Below are 21442 nucleotides of genomic sequence, written 5' to 3'. Positions count from 1 at the left end.
TCCATTATTATTTTACTTGCCAGCTATACATTAATCTTCTTTGATAACCATCTCTTCAAAGTGAAGGGACTATCTTCATTTTATATTTAAAACAGTGAACTTCAAAGCATTTTTCAAATGCCAGTAGGGTGCACAGGAAGAAAAAAAAAGTTCTTCAGCACTCCAGAAACACTGGGCAGAGTCTGAAATTACAGACATTTCATTCTTATATCTTCTTTCCTATTTTAAAAAGTTTCTTGTAACTTAAAACAATGTGGTTGGATCCTTCACCATCCAGGTGGCATTTTAGAGCCGTCCTAAACCTCTAAAAACAGAAGTTAATGGTGGGAATGTTGATTGTGGGGGGCTCCTAGGGAGCTAGTGAGTGTGGCAGGCCTGTGAAGATGAGGATCAGCCCCCCAACATAAATCAGTGAGTCTGAAGGCACATGAGTGTGGGCCCAAGCTATCCGATCCCCATTCCCAGAAACATGAGACCATTTGTCCAGGAAAATCACACGGAAGTGTTGTGAGAGACCACTGAAGCCTGACTTAGTGTGGAGAAGTGATTGGGGGCGGGGGGGGGGGGGCGGGAGGGGGGGCGGGGGAAGAGCAGTCACCAGCCTCCAACATCTGGGAACACAGACCCTCTTCAAGAAGGCGTTTACTGTCCCTGGGTGGGCTAAAGAGCGTGAGAGAAGGCTGCAAGCGAGACCTTTGTGCTGGTGCATTTCCTCCGTCTTCAGTGATCTCAGTGTGGGGCTCTTGGAGGCTTCCTTTAGGTCACCTTTAACACATGGCTGCACTGTGCTCGGCCCTTCCCTCTGCAGTGAACAGACTTTCTAAATAAATCATTGCCATTCTTCCTTTTATATCAATTAAGAAAATCCCCACCAATTTATGCAAGTTTTAGACAAATACTAGCTTGATTATTAACAATTGATAGGAATAGCAGGTTAAAAAACACTCTTCATATATTTTCTCCCATCCAAATGCTAGCCAGGCCTGGCTGTGTTTGCTCCTGAGCTCAGACAGGATTGGGGACATTGGGGTGGTCTGGCTGTAGACTTTCCTGTATTTTCTAGAAATGACTTTGAATATCAACATTATTGCTTTATCATCTAACTGGGCACTTGATCTGTGTTCTCTCCCACCTCCTGAAATATAATGAGAAAAGAGATTTACAATAAACACAATGAAAACAGCAAGTTTTTAAAAAGCAAATGCTACTCTTTGTTTCATTGGTAAACGTTTGATTTTTTTTTTAATGCCTACCAAATCAATGAAACTCTGTTTTGTTTTTATTGTTTTGGGGTATGTTTCACTTATATCTACATTGACTCCATTGATGGGTTAAGAAAACAAAAACAAAAAACAACCTGCCTTGTACTTTTTCCAATACTTTTGGTATTAGCATCTATCTAAGGCACGTGGAACCAGGAAATCAAATGCGAGCAAGCAAAATCTTTCAAGGGTAAATTTAGTGATTAGTAATCTCCCTGCTACAGCTGTGTCTGCACGCAGACAGGTTCCTGTTATGCTTGCCGACACTGGAAAGAGTGAGGCCGTATCTTTTGATAATTGTAATTTCTCTTCCAGTTGCTGGGCAGATGTGAGCCATTGGGAGATGTGCTGCTGGTACCCCCCAGCTTTGTCCTCTGTGGGTACCTCTCCTTTCCCTTTCATCCGCTGCTTCCTGCTCCCCACTTGCATTTTTTTTTCTCATCATCAAACACTCATGATCATGGGTGGAGAAGGCAGAACCATCTGTTTCCATCTTTATATATTCAGAGCCTCAGTGCAATCAATCAACTAGTTGTCTCCCCCAAAACACAGCCCTCTTTTCAAAGGTTATAAGAGATAGTTTATTCTGGAGCCAAATATGAGTGACTATGGCCTGGGGAAACAGATTCGGGTTACCTCAAATACCATGCTCCTAAATAGTAACTTCCATGAAGTTTTCATAGTAACCAAACAATGGAAGTCATAAATCAAGACAGTTTTCAAATATATTGATGGAAACCTCAGGTGGGCAGGTTGTCTGAAATCAGAGGAAACTTTGCTACAGTCTCAGATGCTTTCTGAAGGTGTTCCTGGCCTTCTGGTTGGTGGAATGAAGTGATCTGCTGAGTTAATACATTCAAAAGTTTTCAACTGATCACAAGGTCATGATGTTAGGTTAGACACAGGCAAGGGATAGCTATTGAGGCAGCTAAAGATAGCTCAAGATAAATTGTGATTAAGCTCTGGACTGGGAACATCCCCACTTCTCCAGAATCATTGGCAGTCTAACCAAGTCAGCATCAGTGTAGAAGATTCACAAAGTCAACCAACAAGACAATATATCCAATGGCATCACTTCATTTCTTAGTCTGAAATATCCTAGACTCAAATCTTGCTCTCACTATATCTTTTTAAGAAGCCAAGGAAGGGAGAACATGTTGCTAAGTATGTCATTAGAAAATGGCATGTTGTTATTTAAAAAAATAGCTCTTTGTTGGATGAAAACACGGTTCAAAAACAAATCATTTACTCTTATGGAACTAAATTTGGTGAACTAAATTCCCAGGAAAATTTGGATCTGTTAAACCTCTTCGCCACTTCCTGCTCTAAACAGAAACCAGGAGGAGGTGAGGAGAACTGTTAGGTATCGCTGAGGTTTGGGGATTCCAGGCCAATTGATGGTGCTGGTCGAGAGAAGACACACTTGAAAACAGAGTGTTCATGGCCTGCATTTTACATTTGAGTCACTTTTATTTGGTATGCTTCCTCACCCCCAGCTTTCTCTGAGTTTCTCTGACCCCTTGATTCTCTCCATCTTTGGAGTGGTGACCATAGTTCTGCATGGGCCTAGGAATCCTTGTTTGTGTCTCTTCTGTACATCTTATCTGTATTCTTGCATACTTCAAAACTTCAAGCCTCTTCCTGATACATGAAATATATTTATTCATTCCCTATCTTAGTTCATCTGATTAAAATGTCTATGGTTCCCTAAATGCCAGCAACTATTTCAATGCTATATTATTGAGATGCACATGAACAGAGAAAGTCTGCTTTGGTGAGCTGATATTTTATTGGTTTATAGAGATTATTGGATGTGATAAGCAGTCAAACATCAAATAATAATAAATTACTACAGTGTCACAAAATCAAAATAAAGTATAGGACTGTGATTCCTAGGGACCAGAGGTCAAGGTGGGACAGCTCTTTGAATAGGGAATAGTTAAATATTTAAATATACAAATGATAAGAAGAAATCTCTTAGGCACTTGGGGAAAAAAAAACTATCCTGCCAAGAGGAAAAGGAAGTAAGAGATCTAGGCTGGGACAGATTTGACAAGTTTGGGAAACATAAGGCACAGTGGTTAGACCACAAAACAAGAGAATGCCTTAAGAAATTAATTAAAAGTCTTTTGGAAAATCCTAAGCTTCAAAGTCTTGGCTATCTACTGAATATGGCAGCAGGACTTTCTTAGCTTTGTCCTCGGGCCTCATGGCATGCTAGGCAAGTTCTCTGGTACTGGCTCTAAGGGCTGCAAGCATGCCCACTAGTCATCCAGACAGCCTTGGATTCACACTAACAGTCAGGCAGGACTTTCTAGTCCTCTCTGAGACCTTCAGTAGTGAGAAAAATTGACAAAGAAGACTTCTCTGGACAAACACCTCCAGATCTGAACATGTTATTTTACCCCACTGCACAGCAGAGGATACTAACTTGAAAAATGCCTCGAGAACCTGCCCTAAAGCCTGGTTCCCTGGGCTACAGCCTGTGTCTCTGGCCTCTATACACAGATGGCTTATTTAAAAAAGATCAAGCCATTTTTGTTTTATTTTTCTAATTTATTTGATCAAAAGTCCTTCTGGACACATTAATCTGGCCTAGATATAGAATTAAATTTAGATTAGTATGCATCTAGACAAGAATGTCACCCACACTTAGGTAACACATCCTTACTCAGGTAATCAGAGGGACAGAGGTACTTTCTAGTACTTTCTGTCCTGAATCAGAAGAAAAGTATTTTTTCCCTTGCCTGCTTCTTGAAATGTACATCCCCTGCGGTTATTTTTTATTTCTCTATCATTGATCAAGGTGATGGACGTAAGTTAAGCATATCATTCTCCCACGGAGGAGACTACGTTGAAGAGTGGTTTTCAGAATTGTGGGTGAAGTCGTGGAAACTGACCCAGTGATCTTGAGATGCCAAGAGAAGCAGCCCTTAGGAAGCTCCTGCCACCTGCAGATCACAGGGAAGGCAGGGTTGTCCTCAGAAACCAGTAAGGATGCCTCAGATACAGCCAAAACAGGGAGAAAATAAGGAAAAAAACAGTCAGATTCCTTCTCTTTTGAAAACTAATTATTGGGTTATTGGGACAGGCGGCTGTGAGCCATGGTGGGTGTGAAGGCCAGAAGACAGCTTTCAGGAGCTGGTCCCCTCTTTCTTACTTGTTTCATGGCTCTTCCTACACAGGTTAGGTAGTCCATGAGTTTCAGGTGAGTCTCCTGTTTTATCTGGAGTTCAAGGTCATCGTTACTGGCATGATGAGTCTTAACAGACATAAAACCCAAGAAAGTGAGCTTGGCATCTTGTCAGTGACGACTCCAGACTCCTTGTGGAACCCACCCACTCTTCTGTTGGCACTCTATCTGTCCTAGGATCCAGTTCAGGGCACCATGTTTACCCCTATTGTTATATCTCGCTAGCCTGCGCAGGTCTGGGACATTTCCTCTGGCTTTTTTTGGTCTTCTTGGATAGTCCTGATCCCGAGTCCTGGAGAATGTCACTGCACCTGAAATTGCCTGATGTGTTCTCCATGATAGGACCTTCATCACCATCTTTTGAGAACAATGCTCTTGAGGTGAAGGGCCTTTCTTGTCATACCATATCAGGGTATATCCATATAACCATTTAAAAACATCTCTGTAGTTAGGAGGGGCTATGTGGGATAAAGACAGAGAGCCTGAATGAGATGAGATAAGTCAACAGAAGAGGTCAGAATGGATGGTGTGATTGAAGGTTAGCTTTAATCACCAATTTGACTCAACCTAGAATCTCTGGGAAAGATAATCTCAATGAGAGATTTTGTACATCATATTGGCCTGTGGCCATGTCTGTGTGATGCCTTAATTAAGTTGATTGTTATGGAAAGACTCAGCCTACTGTGGGTAACACCATTCCTTAGGCATGGGATCCTAAACTGTGTAAGAGTGGAAAAGCTGAGCTGAGCACAAGCAAGCAAGGGAGCACACATGCATTAATTTCTCTGTGATAGACTGTGGATGTGACTGTTTCAAGTTCCTGCCTCGACCTCCCTACACTGATGAACTGTGTATAACCTTGAATTTTATTTTAAACTGAAATAATCCCTTTTGTCCCCTAAATTGCTTTTTTGTAAGGGCATTTTATCACCACAACAGAAAGGAAACTAGGATTGTGGCAAGCTGACGATGTTGGTCTGTCTCCTCTAAAATCCTCTGAACAGACAGACAGGAGATGCAGCTTCTAGTCCAGGTTACCTGCTAGCCAGTCTTCAGGGAAGACATCCGTGGTGCTCCTCAAATCAAAAAGTTACTTTTTTATTTCTGCAATAGAGAAAATGATACCTGAGGCAGTTTCAAACTCTTTAGTAATGTGATGCATTTTAATTTAGTCTTTTTATTATTGTATGAAAATCTGATATGTGTATGTACTGTGTTTTGATCAAATCCATCCCCAGTCTCTACCCTGCAATTCTTCCCATACAACCCCTACTTTTTCCTCCGAGTTTCATGTGCCCCACCCCCACCTTTAAACCTACTCAGTCCACTTAATGCTGCTTACATGTACATGGCTGAAGGGCCATCTGATGGAGCACGGGTACCCTCTCAAGGGTCGCTTCCCTAAAGAAAACTGGCTTAACGATGTGATTTTAAGACGTGGGTCTGGGTATGTGGCTCACTGGTAAGGTGTCTGCTTAGCATGCCTGAAGCTCCATGCTCCTTCCCCAGCACAGCAGAAAGAGACAGCTTTCAGTGCCAAGCATTACCCACAGTCCCGTTTCTTAGAGGAATGAGTTAGAACGCAGAATCACCAAGAGGTTTTGGTGTGTGCCGAGGGAGACAGCAGAGAGGCCATTCTCTGTACTATTTGGTACTTGTCACAGTTGTGTCCTAAGAATGGCAGACAACGGACTCGAAAAAAGCAAGTTGCCAGCCAGCCTGGCCTACTGGGTGGGTAGATTTTGTCTCAAAGGAAAAAGGTAGAGGGTGCCTGTGGAATGTTACTTGAGGTTGTCCTCTGCCCTCCACATGTGCGTTGCACACACACACACACACACACACACACACACACACACACACACACAGCCTAAGATAGAATGCCACAATTCTTTATTTTTTTTTGTGCTAGGGTCTCACCATTGTCCTCTATGTTACAATGGGTTAAGAAGCAAATGACATGATTTATTTTTGAAATGCTAGAAAGAGCACACGTTTTAGTCATTAAAATTCTTCTAATAGTTTTGACGCTTTGTGTAAATCTTACCAGAAATGAGGATGTTGGCTCGCAAAGTTGGATGCTCCAAGTCACCAACAATTTATCCAGTGCCCGTGATTGCAAAACCCCAAACATTTCACAAGAGCGGAAACCTCTAATTAAGCATTACACATGACAGAGTGGATTTGTTTTTAAATCCGTGGCTTATAATGCTTACAGCTTTCAGATCGTGAACCGAGAGTTCTCTGTTGAGGTGAGAGAGTTAAGCTGAACATGGTTTTCCACAAGATTTTTCTTCCTCTGTGTGTCAAGCCTGATCCAGAACATTCTGCCGGTGCTCCATCAGGCTCTCAAGTATTGTAGTTTGACTGTGGGAATTGTGTGAGCTGTGAAATCAGGTTCTCTTTGTGGTAACAGCTGTTTAGAAGAACAAGAGGAGGAGGAGGAAGGAGGAAGGAGGCGAATGAGGAGGAGGCAGCTGCTGCAGCAACCACAGAGGTCTTGAGTGTGTTTCAAATGACTGAAGCCAGCAGTTGCAAGTCGTGAGACAAGAAAGAAACAGGACCCTGAGTGTGTGTTTATGTTTCAATGGCAGACCTAACAATGCTCCACAAGCCTTACACAGTGACTGGAGTCTCATGAGAGTCTGCTTAATGCATTGTCAGGTGCTGGCCCCACCCAGGAGCTGTTCTGCAGGGCAGAGGAGAGTGTGGGGGTGGGGGATGGAGAGTGCTCAGGTACCTTCTGGAAGAATAGAGGCATTGTAGTGAGCCAGGCCGGCTAAAAGGGGCTTGTAAAGGCAGCTGCAGACGGTGCTGTCTTTTCAAACGAACTTGAGCACGCTCGTGTCAATTTCAAGCCAGGCACGGGCAGGATTTCAGATAGCTTGAGCTGGCAGCCTCACAGAGCACTTAATTGTGAAACTTGAGCAGAAAATAGGCATGTTCTGGCTAACGCAGGTATTCACCTACACTTCTGTTCTGTTTCCAGAACATTGCCCCTGCCCCTTTGGCACTCCTAGAGGCCTGAGCCATCATTGCTGGGACAGTTCTGCCTTGTTCAGATGCGGCCCCCGTGTATCCAAATGAAATTGTCACTGCCGGGTGGTACAATGTAACGTGCTTTGACCCTGCATGACGACAGCCACAGAAAACAGACTTTTATTGCGTTTATTCTCTCAGAGAAGAGTCTCTGGTGACTCACAGCAGACGTCTACTTAGTTAGATCTGAATGAACCCAAAGTGAGCCATCTCTCTGCCTGCTGTCTTTGTGTTCTTAGAAAGAGCCCCCAGCAGGCTCGCCAGGCTGAAAACGGTGTTAAGATAAGATGATCGTACTTAGAACCCAGAAGGGATGACTTCAAACTTTCAAACCAGAGTAAAAATAGGAATAGGCACGTGGAGTGGCTAGCAGCCCATTTTCTTTATAGCTCGTTCTGTATTCACAAAATCAGCAGTTGCACATTGAAACCTTCAGCTATGTTTGGTCTCTATTTAAAAGTGTATGTCATTTGAGGACAAAGGGAAAGGCTTGATCTGTGGGGCTTTGCAGGCGACACTCAGTCTCCACTGCCCGGCGTCTCCGTGAGCTCACAAAGAGAGATTAATAGAGAAGGGACTCGAGGCCCGCGCGTTCTGTCTTTAACCCTTAGAATAAAATCCCAGTGATGTGCCATCTGTGGGAGTTAAGGGCGCCCATTTCCTCTCTCATTCATGTCTCTGCTAGGAGGAAGCTTTTTCTCAAAGAGGCGACCAGGAGTAAGTAGATCCTGAGGGAAGATAGCGAGACAGAATTAGGATTCTTTTGTTCCCAGAAAAGGAAGTTTCCTACTCAAAAAAAAAAAGCTTACAGAAATAGGAGGAATATGGTTAGAGGTTCTACTAGGTGGGAAATGTAAAGAGAGAGAAAATTATATTTGCCTGTTACTAAATATTTAGAATGAGGAAAATATGTCTTGCTTTTCTTATCCCAATGTCTTATAATTTGAAGCTTCTTGTCATTAAGTAATGAATGAAATTATATATATTTATATATGTATTGTATATTTAGATTTTCATTTATGGAGTCAAAGAGATGGGTCTGTAATTAAGAGCATTTACTGCTTTTCCAGAGAACATGAGTTCAGTTCCCAGCACCTACCTGGGGTGGTTCTCAGCCGCTTTTAACTCCAGCTCTAGGGTATCTGTCTCCTTCTTTTGGCCTCTGCAGGTGTGACTGTCACACACACACACACACACACACACACACACACACACAATTATAGAAACAACAAAATAAAGGCCATATACAATTTATTTTTTGGAAATTCTTGCAGATGTACCTGAGCCAGGGCAGCCTTGCCAAGATTAACATGACAGTGGAATAGCTGACAGTGATCTCTCCTTAGATTGTACATGAGATGCTGACATTTTATACAAAAACTTCATTTTATGAATATTAGTATCTAGTATTAAATATAAAAAAGAATAGGAGAGTAGTCAAAATTCTAAAATGAAGAAAATAAGGTTTTGTGTGCATATGTGTGTGTATTTAGCTTCCTCCTACATGTAGGGGCCCCAAATAACTCTCTCTAGGTGTCTTTCACACAGTAACTTTTTAATAGAAGTGCCACAGAGCTGATAACTGTCCCACCATATGCTCACTACTGCAGGCAGCCAGCTATTGGCTGGATTGCCACAGCACAGGCTTTGACCATGCCTGGCTGTTAGTCCAGATCCCAACTCTACCACTCACTGGAGAGGTACTTTATCTCCTCCAGCTTCCATGTTCTCGTTGATTTGACCTGCCTGGCAAGACTGCTAATTCAGTCATTTGGTGAACATCTATTGGATGCTTTCAACTGCCAAGCCACCTTGTGTGGAAGGAAGAAAAGGTCCCAGGTTAGCTCTGTGGCATCCACCTGGGCAGCCATATGGGGTTGACACATTGAGCAATGATAACCTTGTCAAGCCCCATGAGCCCACTACAGTAGCTATGGCAGCAGATGATAATTCATGTACACGTGTCAAATCAAACTTCTCCATCCCTGTCTTGTTACCCTTTCTTGCTTATTTTTATAAGAACAACTTGATAAAAGTATATAATCTCATGTTCACCTCCCCATACTTTTCTCCCCCCTAGAATGGAGTCTACTGAAAAATGTGAAGTGGTAATTCAACATTTTAATGGAAAATATCTGAAAACACCACCAGGCATCCCAGGTAAGAAATACCATCAGAAGCCACTAAAAGTGCCTAGGCTTATGACTATTGTTAAATCATTTCCATACTGTGTGTGTATCCGTGTCCGGGGGGCTATTGTAAAGATTTATTTTTCATTTCTCTTTTTTTTTTCAAATATACGCAGTGTATGTGTGGTGTATGCATATGTGTTCATGAGTGCACATGCCCATACACTCACATGAGAAAGCCAAAGGGAACATTGGATGTCTTCCTTGTCAATCACCTTTTTATGCTCTTGAGACGTGGTCTCTCACTGAACTGGAAGCTCACCATTTCAGTTATACTGACGGCCAGTGAGCTCCACAAGAGCATCTGTCTCCATCCCCCAGTGCATAGCCATGCCTGGCTTTTACATGGATGCTAGAGATTTGAACTTGGGTCCTCATGCTTGTATAGTGAGCATTTAACCTGTAGAGACAACTCCCCAGTCCATAAATGTGTGTGTCTAAACACTATTTAATAACGCGTTCTCAGACTTTCTTGGTGATTCTTCGTGGTTCTGTGTTTGAATTTGTGCTGATGATTCCCTGAAGTGGATTAGAAGAAAAACGGAGCAAAGTGCAGGTGTCCTTGAGATGAGGGATGCTTGTGACTCTCGACATGAGTGTTGAGTCCTTCATCTGCCATTTATTAAGTGGCTATGCAGTGATATTCATAGTAGACCTGAAAGGCTTATACTGAACCCCAAACACCACTCTCCACTTATAAGAAAAATGTTCAAAGACAAGTAAGCACTTAGAAACTTTATGGCAATTTGACAGTCATGAAATCTGAGAGCAAAAATGTTATATTTTATAATAATATAAGTGACAGTTTGAGAAATTATTGAAAGCTCCAATCTATACTGTCCCGTAGCATTTTATATATTCTCAAGGCAGAAATCTTAAGAGGTTTATATACATTGTAAAAAGATACCACTTCATGTTATTAAGAGTTACATTTAACATAAAAAATAAAATATATCATGTCTATAAGAATTATGAATGTTTTAACTTGGCTTAATCTGCTAGGGAATGAGAAAAGTATTTGATGTTGGATGATTACATTGAAATATAGCTCATGAAACTTGGGCATGGTGGTTCATACCTATCATCCCAGCACTTGGGAGGTAGAGGCAGGAGGATCAGAAGTTCAAGGTTGTCTACAGTTACATAGAGACTTTAAAGACAGCCTGAGATACCCGAGATTCTGTCTCCAAAAGTGGTATTGCATATAAAAAAATTAAGATTGAATGAAATGCTGGACTGGGAAAAATTATAGTGTGTAAAGAATTTTTTAGTGATTGTTGGTTAATTTATGGCTCTTTTGATGATGACCTGTCTCAGTGGAAATATGCACATACATATGTGTGTATGTATGCGTGTGTATGTATATATGTGTATATTAAATTATGTTTTGGGTTTCAACAATTACTGCTATAGCAAAACTATCATTGAAATCCATCAGAGGGTTTGGAAATTTGGCTTTTCTTTTCCTTAAAAATGATTGAAGTCATATAGAGGAGAAAATGGGAAGAAAAAGAGAGATTATTTATTTGTTTGTTTGTTTGTTTGTTTGTTTGTTTGTTTGTTTTGGTGACATAGTCAGAGCTTTTGTCCTGACTTGATTGCTTGGGGAGGATGTTGGGAAAGCAGGAAGATCCGTTCTTAAGATATTTGGATGATAGAGAAGATGCAAAGGCAGATCATTGGTTAGTCAGTGAATGTGCATGGAGCCAAGCCTGCTTTTAGATTTGGTTAGCTTCCACAGAGAACGTCCCCCTGGGAACTAACTTCGTCATGATCCACTTGGAGACATATGGTGTTGTTAAGAAAGGCTGTAACAGTTTTCTTCTCAGCATGGAAGCTGTCTTTGCATTTTAGGAGAAACACTGTGGGCTTTTTTTCCTGTTAGTATAAATAGACATCTCAAGACATTCTGCCCAGAACTGGCATTGAATAGAGGAGGCGTGTGTGTGTGTGTGTGTGTGTGTGTGTGTGTGTGTGTGTGTGTGTGTGTGTGTGTGTGTGTGTGTTATTTTTTGAGACAGTCTCCTGCTGAACCAAAAATTCAGCAATTTGGTGAGAATGGCTGGCTAATGTCTCCAGGGATTTGCCTGTCCTGCTCTTTCCCAATCTAGGATTACAGGCACACACCACCATGCCTAGATTTTATGTAGGTGCTGGGGTCTGAACTCAGGTCCTCATGTGTGAGTGGCAAGCTCTTTACTGACTGAGCCATCTTCCCAGACCCTGCATTTTTAACTCATCTCAATCCCAGTTTACCCAACAGATGTCTCTATACGCAGAAGACATTGAACTAGGTGTGAATCATATGATTACATTAAAAAGTTGAACAAAAAGCCAACTATATGGAAATAATCATTAATTAAATTTTGAGCACAGATTTTTAACTTTTAGGTTGCTTCCTTTGTAGGGGAAAAAAGACTGAAACCCAGCTTGACCTGACCTGTTTGGAAATATTTCGTTTGGTTTTCCCCAAACTTATGGGTGATTAAAGCAATTTAATGCTAAAGTCCTTACAGATCCCTAAATGTCCCAACATTCTTCATGTGTACACAAAACATCATAGCTACACCCAATGGAAGCACAGTGCATAGCAGGGATTTGCTTTGAGTTTTTCAGCCCCTTGCTATCTCATGGGAACAAGGAAACTAAGAGCTTGCTCAGTTACAAAATACTTAGAGGTGGAGCTTTATGCTTCTGAGGCCTTCTTTCAGTAGAGTAGAATTAAGTATGCCATGCTGATCACCAGGAGTTCTCGTTTGCCTTTATTTATGCATAGTTTTGGAAGTCAAATAGAGTTTAATAAAAGCTTCAAATGCTAACTGAAGATATTAAATCTTTGATATGTAAATCTGATGTGAAATACAAGCATATGTCATAAGAAATAGGTTTTTGGAATGTATAAGAAAATGTCCCCATAGGATACAATGTAGATGTTATGGCAGGTAGGATCAAATTGGGCATATGTTGCTTACTTGGATTGATACTTGTAGCTCCTATGTGGATACATTTGAAATACTATTTTCAGAACTCACATTTTTTAGAATTTAGTGTGTGTGTGTGTGTGCATGTGCATGTGCATGTGCAAATGTGTGAGTGTTGCTGCATCCAGTCTATGGTGAACCCGGGGAAGTTAGCAGACAATCTCTGTGGTTAGGCCTTCCTTGCTTTCCATCTTGTTTAAGGCAGGGTCTCTCTTGTTGTTTGTGGCTGTGTACTCAAGGCTAGCTGGCTGTGAGGTTCTGGGTATTCTGTCTTCATCTCCCATGTCTTGCTGTAGATATACTGTGATCAAAGACACTCATACGAATCTATTCTGTTTCTGCATGAGTTCTGGAGAGAGGGCATTGAACTTAGTGCTGATGCTTGCATGGTCAGATCTTTACATATGAGCATTGATAGAAACTCATTTGTTAATTGAATTTTCTCTTCCATTGCAAAGACAAAGAGTTCAAGGTTTCTAGGATTTCTTATAGCACACGGAAGAGAATCCTGAGTGGTTTAATATGTGTCTGTGTGTGTGTGTGTGTGTGTGTGTGTGTGTGTGTGTGTATTATTGTGATTTATGTGTGTGTGTGTGCTTGCTAATCTGTATGAGTGCTTGGGGGGCGGGGTGCCAATGGCAGCCAGAGAAGTTGTTGGATTCTTTGGAGCTGGAGTTGCAAGGGATTATGAGCCAATGTGGGTGCTTGGATCGAAACAGATGTCTTCTGAAAGAACATCAAGTGTTCACAACCACTGAGTCATCTCCAGCCTTGTTTCTTTCTTATTTTCTTTCTTCAAGTGACCAGTTTTCTAACTCTTTTCAGTAGAATACTTGAGAGAGCTTGTCCTTGCTGGTAGACATACTAATAATTTTTAAAATAACGTTAATTGATATGGCCTTCATGAATCAAAAATAAAGGTGAATATGATCAAACTCATTGTACAGAATTCTCAAAGAACTAATTAAATAAGAGTTAAAAAAAATTGATAACTCCAATCTTCTGCTTTAGCATAGTTCAATGTGTTTGGGGTCACGCAGTAGGAGGGAAGAGAGGGGGATCTGTGGTTGGTATGTAAAATGAATAAAAAATTTATTGAGAAAAAAAAGAAGTCTGTGGCTTTGTGGGCATGCACATGGATGCTTTCAATGTAGCAATATTTAAGGCTGTGTGTGAGGAACCCATAGTCTTGTGCAGTGACCTGAGCCACTGTGTCGTGAGAAGGCTGTGGGTAAGGTCAGATGTTGAATCTCTCCACCACCTGTCTCACTCTCTGTGAGGACAGAGCTGTTGGTGCTAAGTTGACGCCACTCTCTTCTTCACTTGAGGACGATTGTGGAAGGATGCACACACTGCAGAGCACACGTGGTAATTTCATTCTGTCTCCCTTGGCAATGATGGTGACCCTTGTAGGATCTGCAAGGCTCATTGTTGTGTCCAGGTAATCACTTCTCTCATCTCCTGATCTCTGTGATGCCATTTCTATGAAGGATCAAGAAAAATGACTACTTGAATACCAAGCCTTGACATGGTAATAAATTGTAAATTCAGAACCATCACTGTTAAGCACATTTGCAAGTATATCATCTAACATTGATCTCATTTACATAGTCAACACCATTTATGTTTTGATTGTAGTGGGAATAATTTGCTCATTAAATATTAGTTACATTGTTGTTGATACTCTTTGTGACATATATCAATGTGATTTTGAAGGGAATGATGTAGATGCCACATTTTGGATCATCCCAGTTCTCTCTATATGGCAAGATGCTTCCCATTGATACATAAGAGGTCTAATGTTAATAAGGACATCTTGAATCATTCCATTTACACTGTTAGAGCATCACCAAATGGTTCAGATGCTGATCAACTGGATCAGGAAAGAAGAAGAAAGGGGATGGGAAGATAGATGATAAATATGTATAGATAGATAAGTGTAGTATAGATAAATGACAGATAAATATGTATAGATAGATAGGTGGACAGATATAGATGATAGGTAGGTAGGTGATTTGTAGATGATAGATAGACACATATAGATAGATGGTTGACAGACAGGTAGCTGATAGATATAAATCTAGGTAATTGGATAGATAGATGCCAGAATCAAACTATAAAGCATTAGGACACCTGGCTGAGGAAGCTAAAAATGATCAAACATTACTGTTGCCACTGACAGATAGGAAGGTGAGGCCAACCTCACATGTTAAATGGTGTCAGTCATTTGAACATCACATCAGTACCATTAGCAGAAAGAGATCCTGCAATATATGCTCCTTTCTGTAGAGAGCAAAGACAACACAGTGTTCCATAAATGTTGCATGTCCTATGTATCGATCTTGATATTTCCTGCACAAAATGCATGCTCATTAGTTGCTTGTCTGCCTCACTCCAGGCATTTCTGTGTTCCATAATGAATTACATAGCTATGTTGGGCAACGCCAAAGCATTTTATTTTCACCTAGCTAGCCAAAGCAAAGGATAAGTTCCCAGATACTTTAGGACTCTGTAGGGCATGAACTCGAAAGGATCACTTTCAAAGAAGCCCTGAAGCAGAGTGACCCACAGTATGGGAAAGGTTTTCACATGTTAGGTCAGCTATTGATAAGCACGACCTGCATGCTGTATTGTAGGAAATTAAATCATGTTCTATTCTCAGATGAGACTTCTGCCTGTGAGCACATGTTGCTGTTAGCAAAGCTGTCTTTCCATAAGAGAATGAATAATCCATTTCTGTTCTTAAGATTTTCTTATTCTTAGATAATTACTCCTAATCCCAACTGAACTCCAGAAAATCCAAGAGAGTTGAAAGGTAGCTTGCTGTATTATGGAATGGTTTCCATTTTTAACAGACCTTGTTCACAACAGCAGTTTGGACTAGAGAGTAAGAACTAGAAAAATCCTATCTTCTGTGATATAAATTTGTTTACCCTTTAGCTTCTTGATGTGAATTTATTGTTTCTTTTGTCTTGAAATAAGTAACACTACATAAATTATGAATGTATATGAACACTTCATGAGAGTGTCAGAGAAAAATTTCGAAGAGTGGTTTCTGTACAACATTCAACCCAATTGGGTATCGGTTTTGATTTTACTTAGTAAGTGGGTTTTAGCAATACTTAAGGAGTGTCATTTTTCTGTTCTTTCATTTTTCTTTAAATTTTAAAAAATTTCCATGAATGTCTGTGTACTTTTCAACTCTCTTGGATTTTCTGGAGTTCAGTTGGGATTAGGAATAATTATCTAAGAATAAGAAATCTTAAGAACAGAAATGGATTATTCCATTCTCTTCTGGAAAGACAGATTTGCTAACAGCAACATGTGCTCACATTCAGATGTCTCATCTGAGAATAGAACATGATTTATTTTCCTACAATACAGCATGCAGGTCGTGCTTATCAATAGCTGACCTAACATGTGAAAACCTTTCCCATACTGTGGGCCACTCTGCCTCAGGATCTCTTTGAAAGCAATCCTTTCAAGTTCATGCCCTACAGAGTGCTGAAGTATCTGGGAACTTATCCTTTGCTTTGGCTAGCTAGTTGAAATATGCATGCAGTAACTGTGGAGGCCAGAAGAGGAGGTTGATTCCCATAGAACTGGAGTTACAGATGGTTGTGGCTGCCAAGTGGGTGATGGGAATTGAACCTGGGTTCTCTGCAAGAATAACCAGTACTTTTAACCACTGAGCCATCTCTCTGGCTCCTTACCTTCTTTTTCTTCCTTTGAGATAGAGTCTCATGGCTCTCAGGCTGGCTGCTGGTCTGGAACTCACTCTATAGCCAAGAATGAAATTGAGCTTCGGCATGCAGGGCTTTGTGCTCACTTGGAAAGCACTCAAGAGCTACATTTTCACAAAAATTCTAGATTATTTATATGTATTAAATACATAGCAGGTTTGTAGAAAAGAAGTAGAATTATTGTTATTGTTGTAATATTGTTAGTGAACTCTGGGAAACAACCAGAAAATATTATGGTCAGTGGTGTCTTCAATTCTGTGTGAATATTTGGCAAGTGACTTGGTCCAATCTGTCTTAGCCTTCTGTGGACCACACTGACCTTAGCAATGGTAAACATGTAACTGATTTAATATAGGAGAAGAAAAGACAAGGGTAATACAATTGTTAACTGGATGATGTGTTAAATAGAAAAGACACAAATTCATCTGGAAGAGACCACAAAGGTCAGAAAAACAAAACCTTGTGCCTCATGCCCATCCCCTTCTAGCATCTGTACTTTTAGTTATAGGTGATAATGGACATCTCCAGGTCCTCTAACGCGTCTCCCACATACACACAATTAGTTTCTCCACTTTCCCACTTAGGAGTAAAACTGACCATGGCTCAACCAACCCAGGCCTTATGCAAACCTGGAGATGTGTCAACCCCTGGAATAACCCTACACTTGTGGGATTGACCCTAGAAGCCTCACACATACTGGGTAGGTACTGTGGCATTAAATAATATTTCCAGGTTTATTTTATTTTTTAAGTTTGAGACAACATCCCACAAAGTTGCCCAGGCTAACTTTGAACTTACTCTGTAGCCCATGCTGACCTTGAATTTATATCTTCCTTGTGGTAAAAACACCCTGGCAAAAGTAACTTAGGGGATAATAGACTTGTTTCAACTGACAGTTCCAGGGCACAGTGACTGGGAAATGGAGGTAGTAGTAGCTTGAAGCAGCAGCTCCCATCATATCAGGAAGCAGAGAATGGTGTATGCTGCTGCGCAGCGCCCTTCTCCACTTTCATAGTCCAGGATTGCAGCTAGGGAATGGTGCCACCCACAGTGGGCAGGTCTTCCCACCTCAATTAACACTACCAAGATAGTCCCCCACAGGCATGCCCAGAAGCTTCTATTGTAGATTCTGCCACCAAAAACTAAGCATCACAACCTATGACTGTCACTATTCCACCTTGTCTCAGCCTTCCAGTTAGCTGGAATTTCAGGCTTCTAACACCAGGCTCAGAAAAAATCAACACCTCAAGAATGCACAGAAGTTCCCTGGCCTGTATTTTTGTGTCTTGGCAATGCCATTGCTTTTCTTTGCCAGGAGAATGCTGCAATGCTTATTATCAATAAACTCCAAGATTATCACATATAGATTTTAATTGTTACAATAGTTTCAAAGCTCTAATGGTCATATGTACACATGTAGCATTAAGATGTGTGCGACCTCTGATTATTGAATGAGGTTGGGACAGAGAGTCTCATATTCATCTCCATGATGAAGACCATCTTCATCACTAATTTCTAAAATACTAATCATGTTTAGGTGTGTGCACATTTCTGAATGGGAGGTTTGACAGTAAAACCTTCCCAAATCCACAGTAAATTGTTAATTTTGTTTCTAAGATAGCGCTGGGCTCTGCCTCCTGTCAGTGTTGCTAATGAGTAAGCTATTTAAGTGTCTACCCAAGTACATCTGATTAGCAAGCAAAGAGTGTTGAGTGGCTTAAGACCAATTAAGGCACAAGCCAGGGAGAGCAAACTGAATAATGAAGCACTTGGTGCACTTCTAAATAGATGGTTTTATTTAGTAGATTTCATTTAAAACAAATTCTAACCCATTCCTGGATAAATGGCTAGTATTCTGAATTAAATGTATTCCAATCTCTGCCAGCAACTGTCAAGATGCATGCCATATATCCAACTCATTACTTAAGATCTTATTTTATTTTTAACAATGAAGCCTGCGAAGACAAGACTTTAAGAAGACTGTGAATGGGAAGACTCATTAGGCAGGCTCTGTAGTAGCCTTCATTTGTTTATCTTATTATCTACTGCCTCTGACTTCTCATGTCTTTAAGCCATGATTGATAGATTAATTATTTTTTCTATTATTTTAGCCTTTTCCAGCTTCAAACCAGAAATGTCTCACAAATGAATGTACTTGTGTCTTATTTTCTGACTTTATGTCTTTCAAAGTCATCTTTGTCCCATGGGCTGTCAATTATCTCTAAGCATAACACAACAACAACAACAAAAAGAAAAAGAATGTTGACATTTATCTCCCCCCACCAGCCTCTTTTTAAAGAGCTATTTTGTTTTTATTCATGTGTGTATATGTCTGTCTATTTTCTTTAAATAATTATTTCACAAACTCTAGGAATACAGGTCCTACACTTTGCTGTTTGGTTCAGGCATCCAAACCAATGCTCAGAATGCAGCAATAATAATAATAGTGATTATTTGCTAATTGATAAATAACTAATTTGTTAATATACAGATTTGGTGGACAGGACCCAAAGAACTCTTGATCCTACCTTTCAGAACTGTAAATATGTTGTTGACATACAAAAGAGGAATTAAGTAGTTAAACCAGACTCAAAATAGAAAAAGTGTGTGGATTACCTGGCAAGCCAAATGATGCCACGGGTGTTCTTAAAAGTTCAAGTGATCAGAGTAAAGCAGGGTAGAGATTGGAGCTACCACTGTTGGCCTTGACTGTGGAGGAAGGCAGGTAGTCATTGGAAGCTGAAATGTCAGGACCTTGGGTTCTCCCCTCAAGCCTCCAGGATGTGCTATGTGTGGATTGAGTTTAGCTCATTGGACCTGCGTGTTACCCACAGACCAGTATGATATAATTCTATGCTCTCAATGATGTGTGATGTGTTAAGACACAGACAGACATTGCACACATTTGATTAGAAGAGAAATCTTATACACTAGTTTAGGACTTGTTTTAAATGAATCTCACCCAAGCAATGTTACATTGTTCAACAACTGCTTATATGTAAAACGGGAAAAACCTCCTTATTTTAACTTAGTTTCTTTATGCTTTTTCAGTAGGATGGGATAGGGAAGACTATGTAACATTGAAAAAAACCCTTAAGCAGAGAGGTCTTTGAATCTCAGAACATACTACTTTTTTGTAATTATATATTTTAAATCAGCTTATAAACCAGTGGCTTTACATGAGACATTTTCGTACATTCTTAGTTTTGGTTAATCTACCCCACTCCATACCCTTTCCAATCACTAGTCCCACTTAAACTCTTAACCCCATCATCTTTACCCTGTCTGTCTCCTCTCATATCAGAAGAACACATTATTTTTTAACCACTAAAATAACGTTTGAACCAAATGACTATCCGAAAGCCTAAAATAGGCTATGAAAAGTTATTAATTCATGCAAATATGTTTCTCTTATATTTCAGCTTTAATATCACCTTGGTAATTCCCAATATTGAAAAAGTAGAGGAACTGAGAAAGCAAAATGAGACTTATTATAGCTGATATCAGGTGCAAATTTCAAATGATGCACCATCCCCGCTTACTTCCCATGGAATGCTGTGTCCTCAAGCTTCAAGTGGTTGTGTTCCTTATGGAGGTTTAAACTTTAAACACAAATTAAAATTTTCATGGATACTGGAACAGTAAATATAAACATATATATGATATAATAACAAAGAGAATTCTTAAGATTCAGTGATTTTTAAAACTTCCTTGGGGCCAGCAGGAAAAGGATCTTGCCTGGCAAACAAGCCTGGTAAACTGGGTATAATCATCAGAACCCACATAAGGTGGAAGGAGAGAACTGACTGTATGAAGTTGTCCTATGCACACTACATGTGCCCCACAGACAGGCCCACAAGCCAATCTGATGGAGACTGGTCTTTAGTTGATGTTCCATCTTCCCAAGTGTGTCAAGTTAACAACTAACATGAGCTTTCATAGATGGCTGGTAGCTTGGAATAAAACGCTGTAGCAGAGACCTCCAGGGCTCCATAAGATCCTTTCTGACAGTCTGCAAGTATTTTCATTATACTTATACATTGTTGCTTTTGCACTCTGATTTTTCTCTCCATTGGAGACCAGTGCCCCATAGGCTACTCAGTTTCTGTTACTGTGAAGGACGAGATGCAGAAAGCCATCTGAGAAGCCATCTGTCCTCTACCACCTACTACAGAAATTATAGAGATTTGTTGCTGGTGACGATATTTTTATTATTTAAAGAAGGCTTTTACCCTGTTACCTAGGCATGCCTCAGATTTGCCACATTCTGTCTCTGCCCCACAAATTCTAGGTTTATAGGTGTGAGCCACTATAATACTTTCCAAAGTTTAATACATGGCTACATTTACATTATTTTGATGTTGAGAATAACTTTAAAAAATAAAAGTGTTTGTATTGAATTTCAACTTGTCTATCATTGCTATTTGAAAGTAAATTAAGTAGAAACCTAATATATGTGTTCTGTAAGTGTGAAATCTCAATAAATATTGTATAGATACAGCCTGTAAATGAGAATTCAATAACTCTTTAGGAGTTATTGTCCTAAGAGAAAGAGAGAAACCCTAACCAACCTTGGTTACTCTTGGTATAATAAAATTTAAATCTTTTACTTTTCTAAAAGCCAGCCTGGATAAAGTCGAGTGAGGATATCCTCTAATTTTTTTGAAAAAAAATCATATTTTGATAGACTAGCTATGTTCTAGAAAGCTATTTTATTAGGAATAATTAAGGATGAAAACTCATTTCAACATGTCACATACTGTTTTATATAAACAAGTATGTATGTAACAGCCTGCAGTGTCTTATTTTATTGAATACAGGGGCTACAGTGATTTTTAAAAATATTTGCATTATCATTTTTATTAGTAAATAGCATAGTGCTTGACAATGTGTGAGTGTTTCATGAAGGGGTATAGAAACAACAGGCAGGAATTGTGCAGAGGGAGCTGACATAAATTTTGAGTGGCCTGTGAGCCTGCCAGATGTGAGATTGGGTCTGAGACAAACAGCAGAGCCAGAATGTTGACCACAGATGTGG

The 21442-nt window shown here is 40.2% G+C and overlaps 1 protein-coding gene across 11 annotated transcripts in view; it reads left to right on the top strand.

Annotated features, from left to right (window-relative positions):
* Positions 1 to 21442, top strand: part of Rbms3 (RNA binding motif single stranded interacting protein 3) — a 794057-nt gene that overhangs the window by 560904 nt on the left and 211711 nt on the right. For all 11 annotated transcript variants that reach the window (XM_042281903.2, XM_042281910.2, XM_042281904.2 and 8 more), the window contains exon 6: positions 9572 to 9651. In XM_042281903.2, coding sequence (XP_042137837.2) covers positions 9572 to 9651 — 80 coding nt within the window. The remainder of the gene's footprint in view (positions 1 to 9571; positions 9652 to 21442) is intronic.

Source organism: Peromyscus maniculatus, chromosome 7 (assembly GCF_049852395.1).
Source record: "Peromyscus maniculatus bairdii isolate BWxNUB_F1_BW_parent chromosome 7, HU_Pman_BW_mat_3.1, whole genome shotgun sequence".
Classification (NCBI taxonomy): domain Eukaryota; kingdom Metazoa; phylum Chordata; class Mammalia; order Rodentia; family Cricetidae; genus Peromyscus; species Peromyscus maniculatus.
Note: the sequence above shows the minus strand (reverse complement) of the source record. Positions and strands in the feature narration are given on the sequence as shown.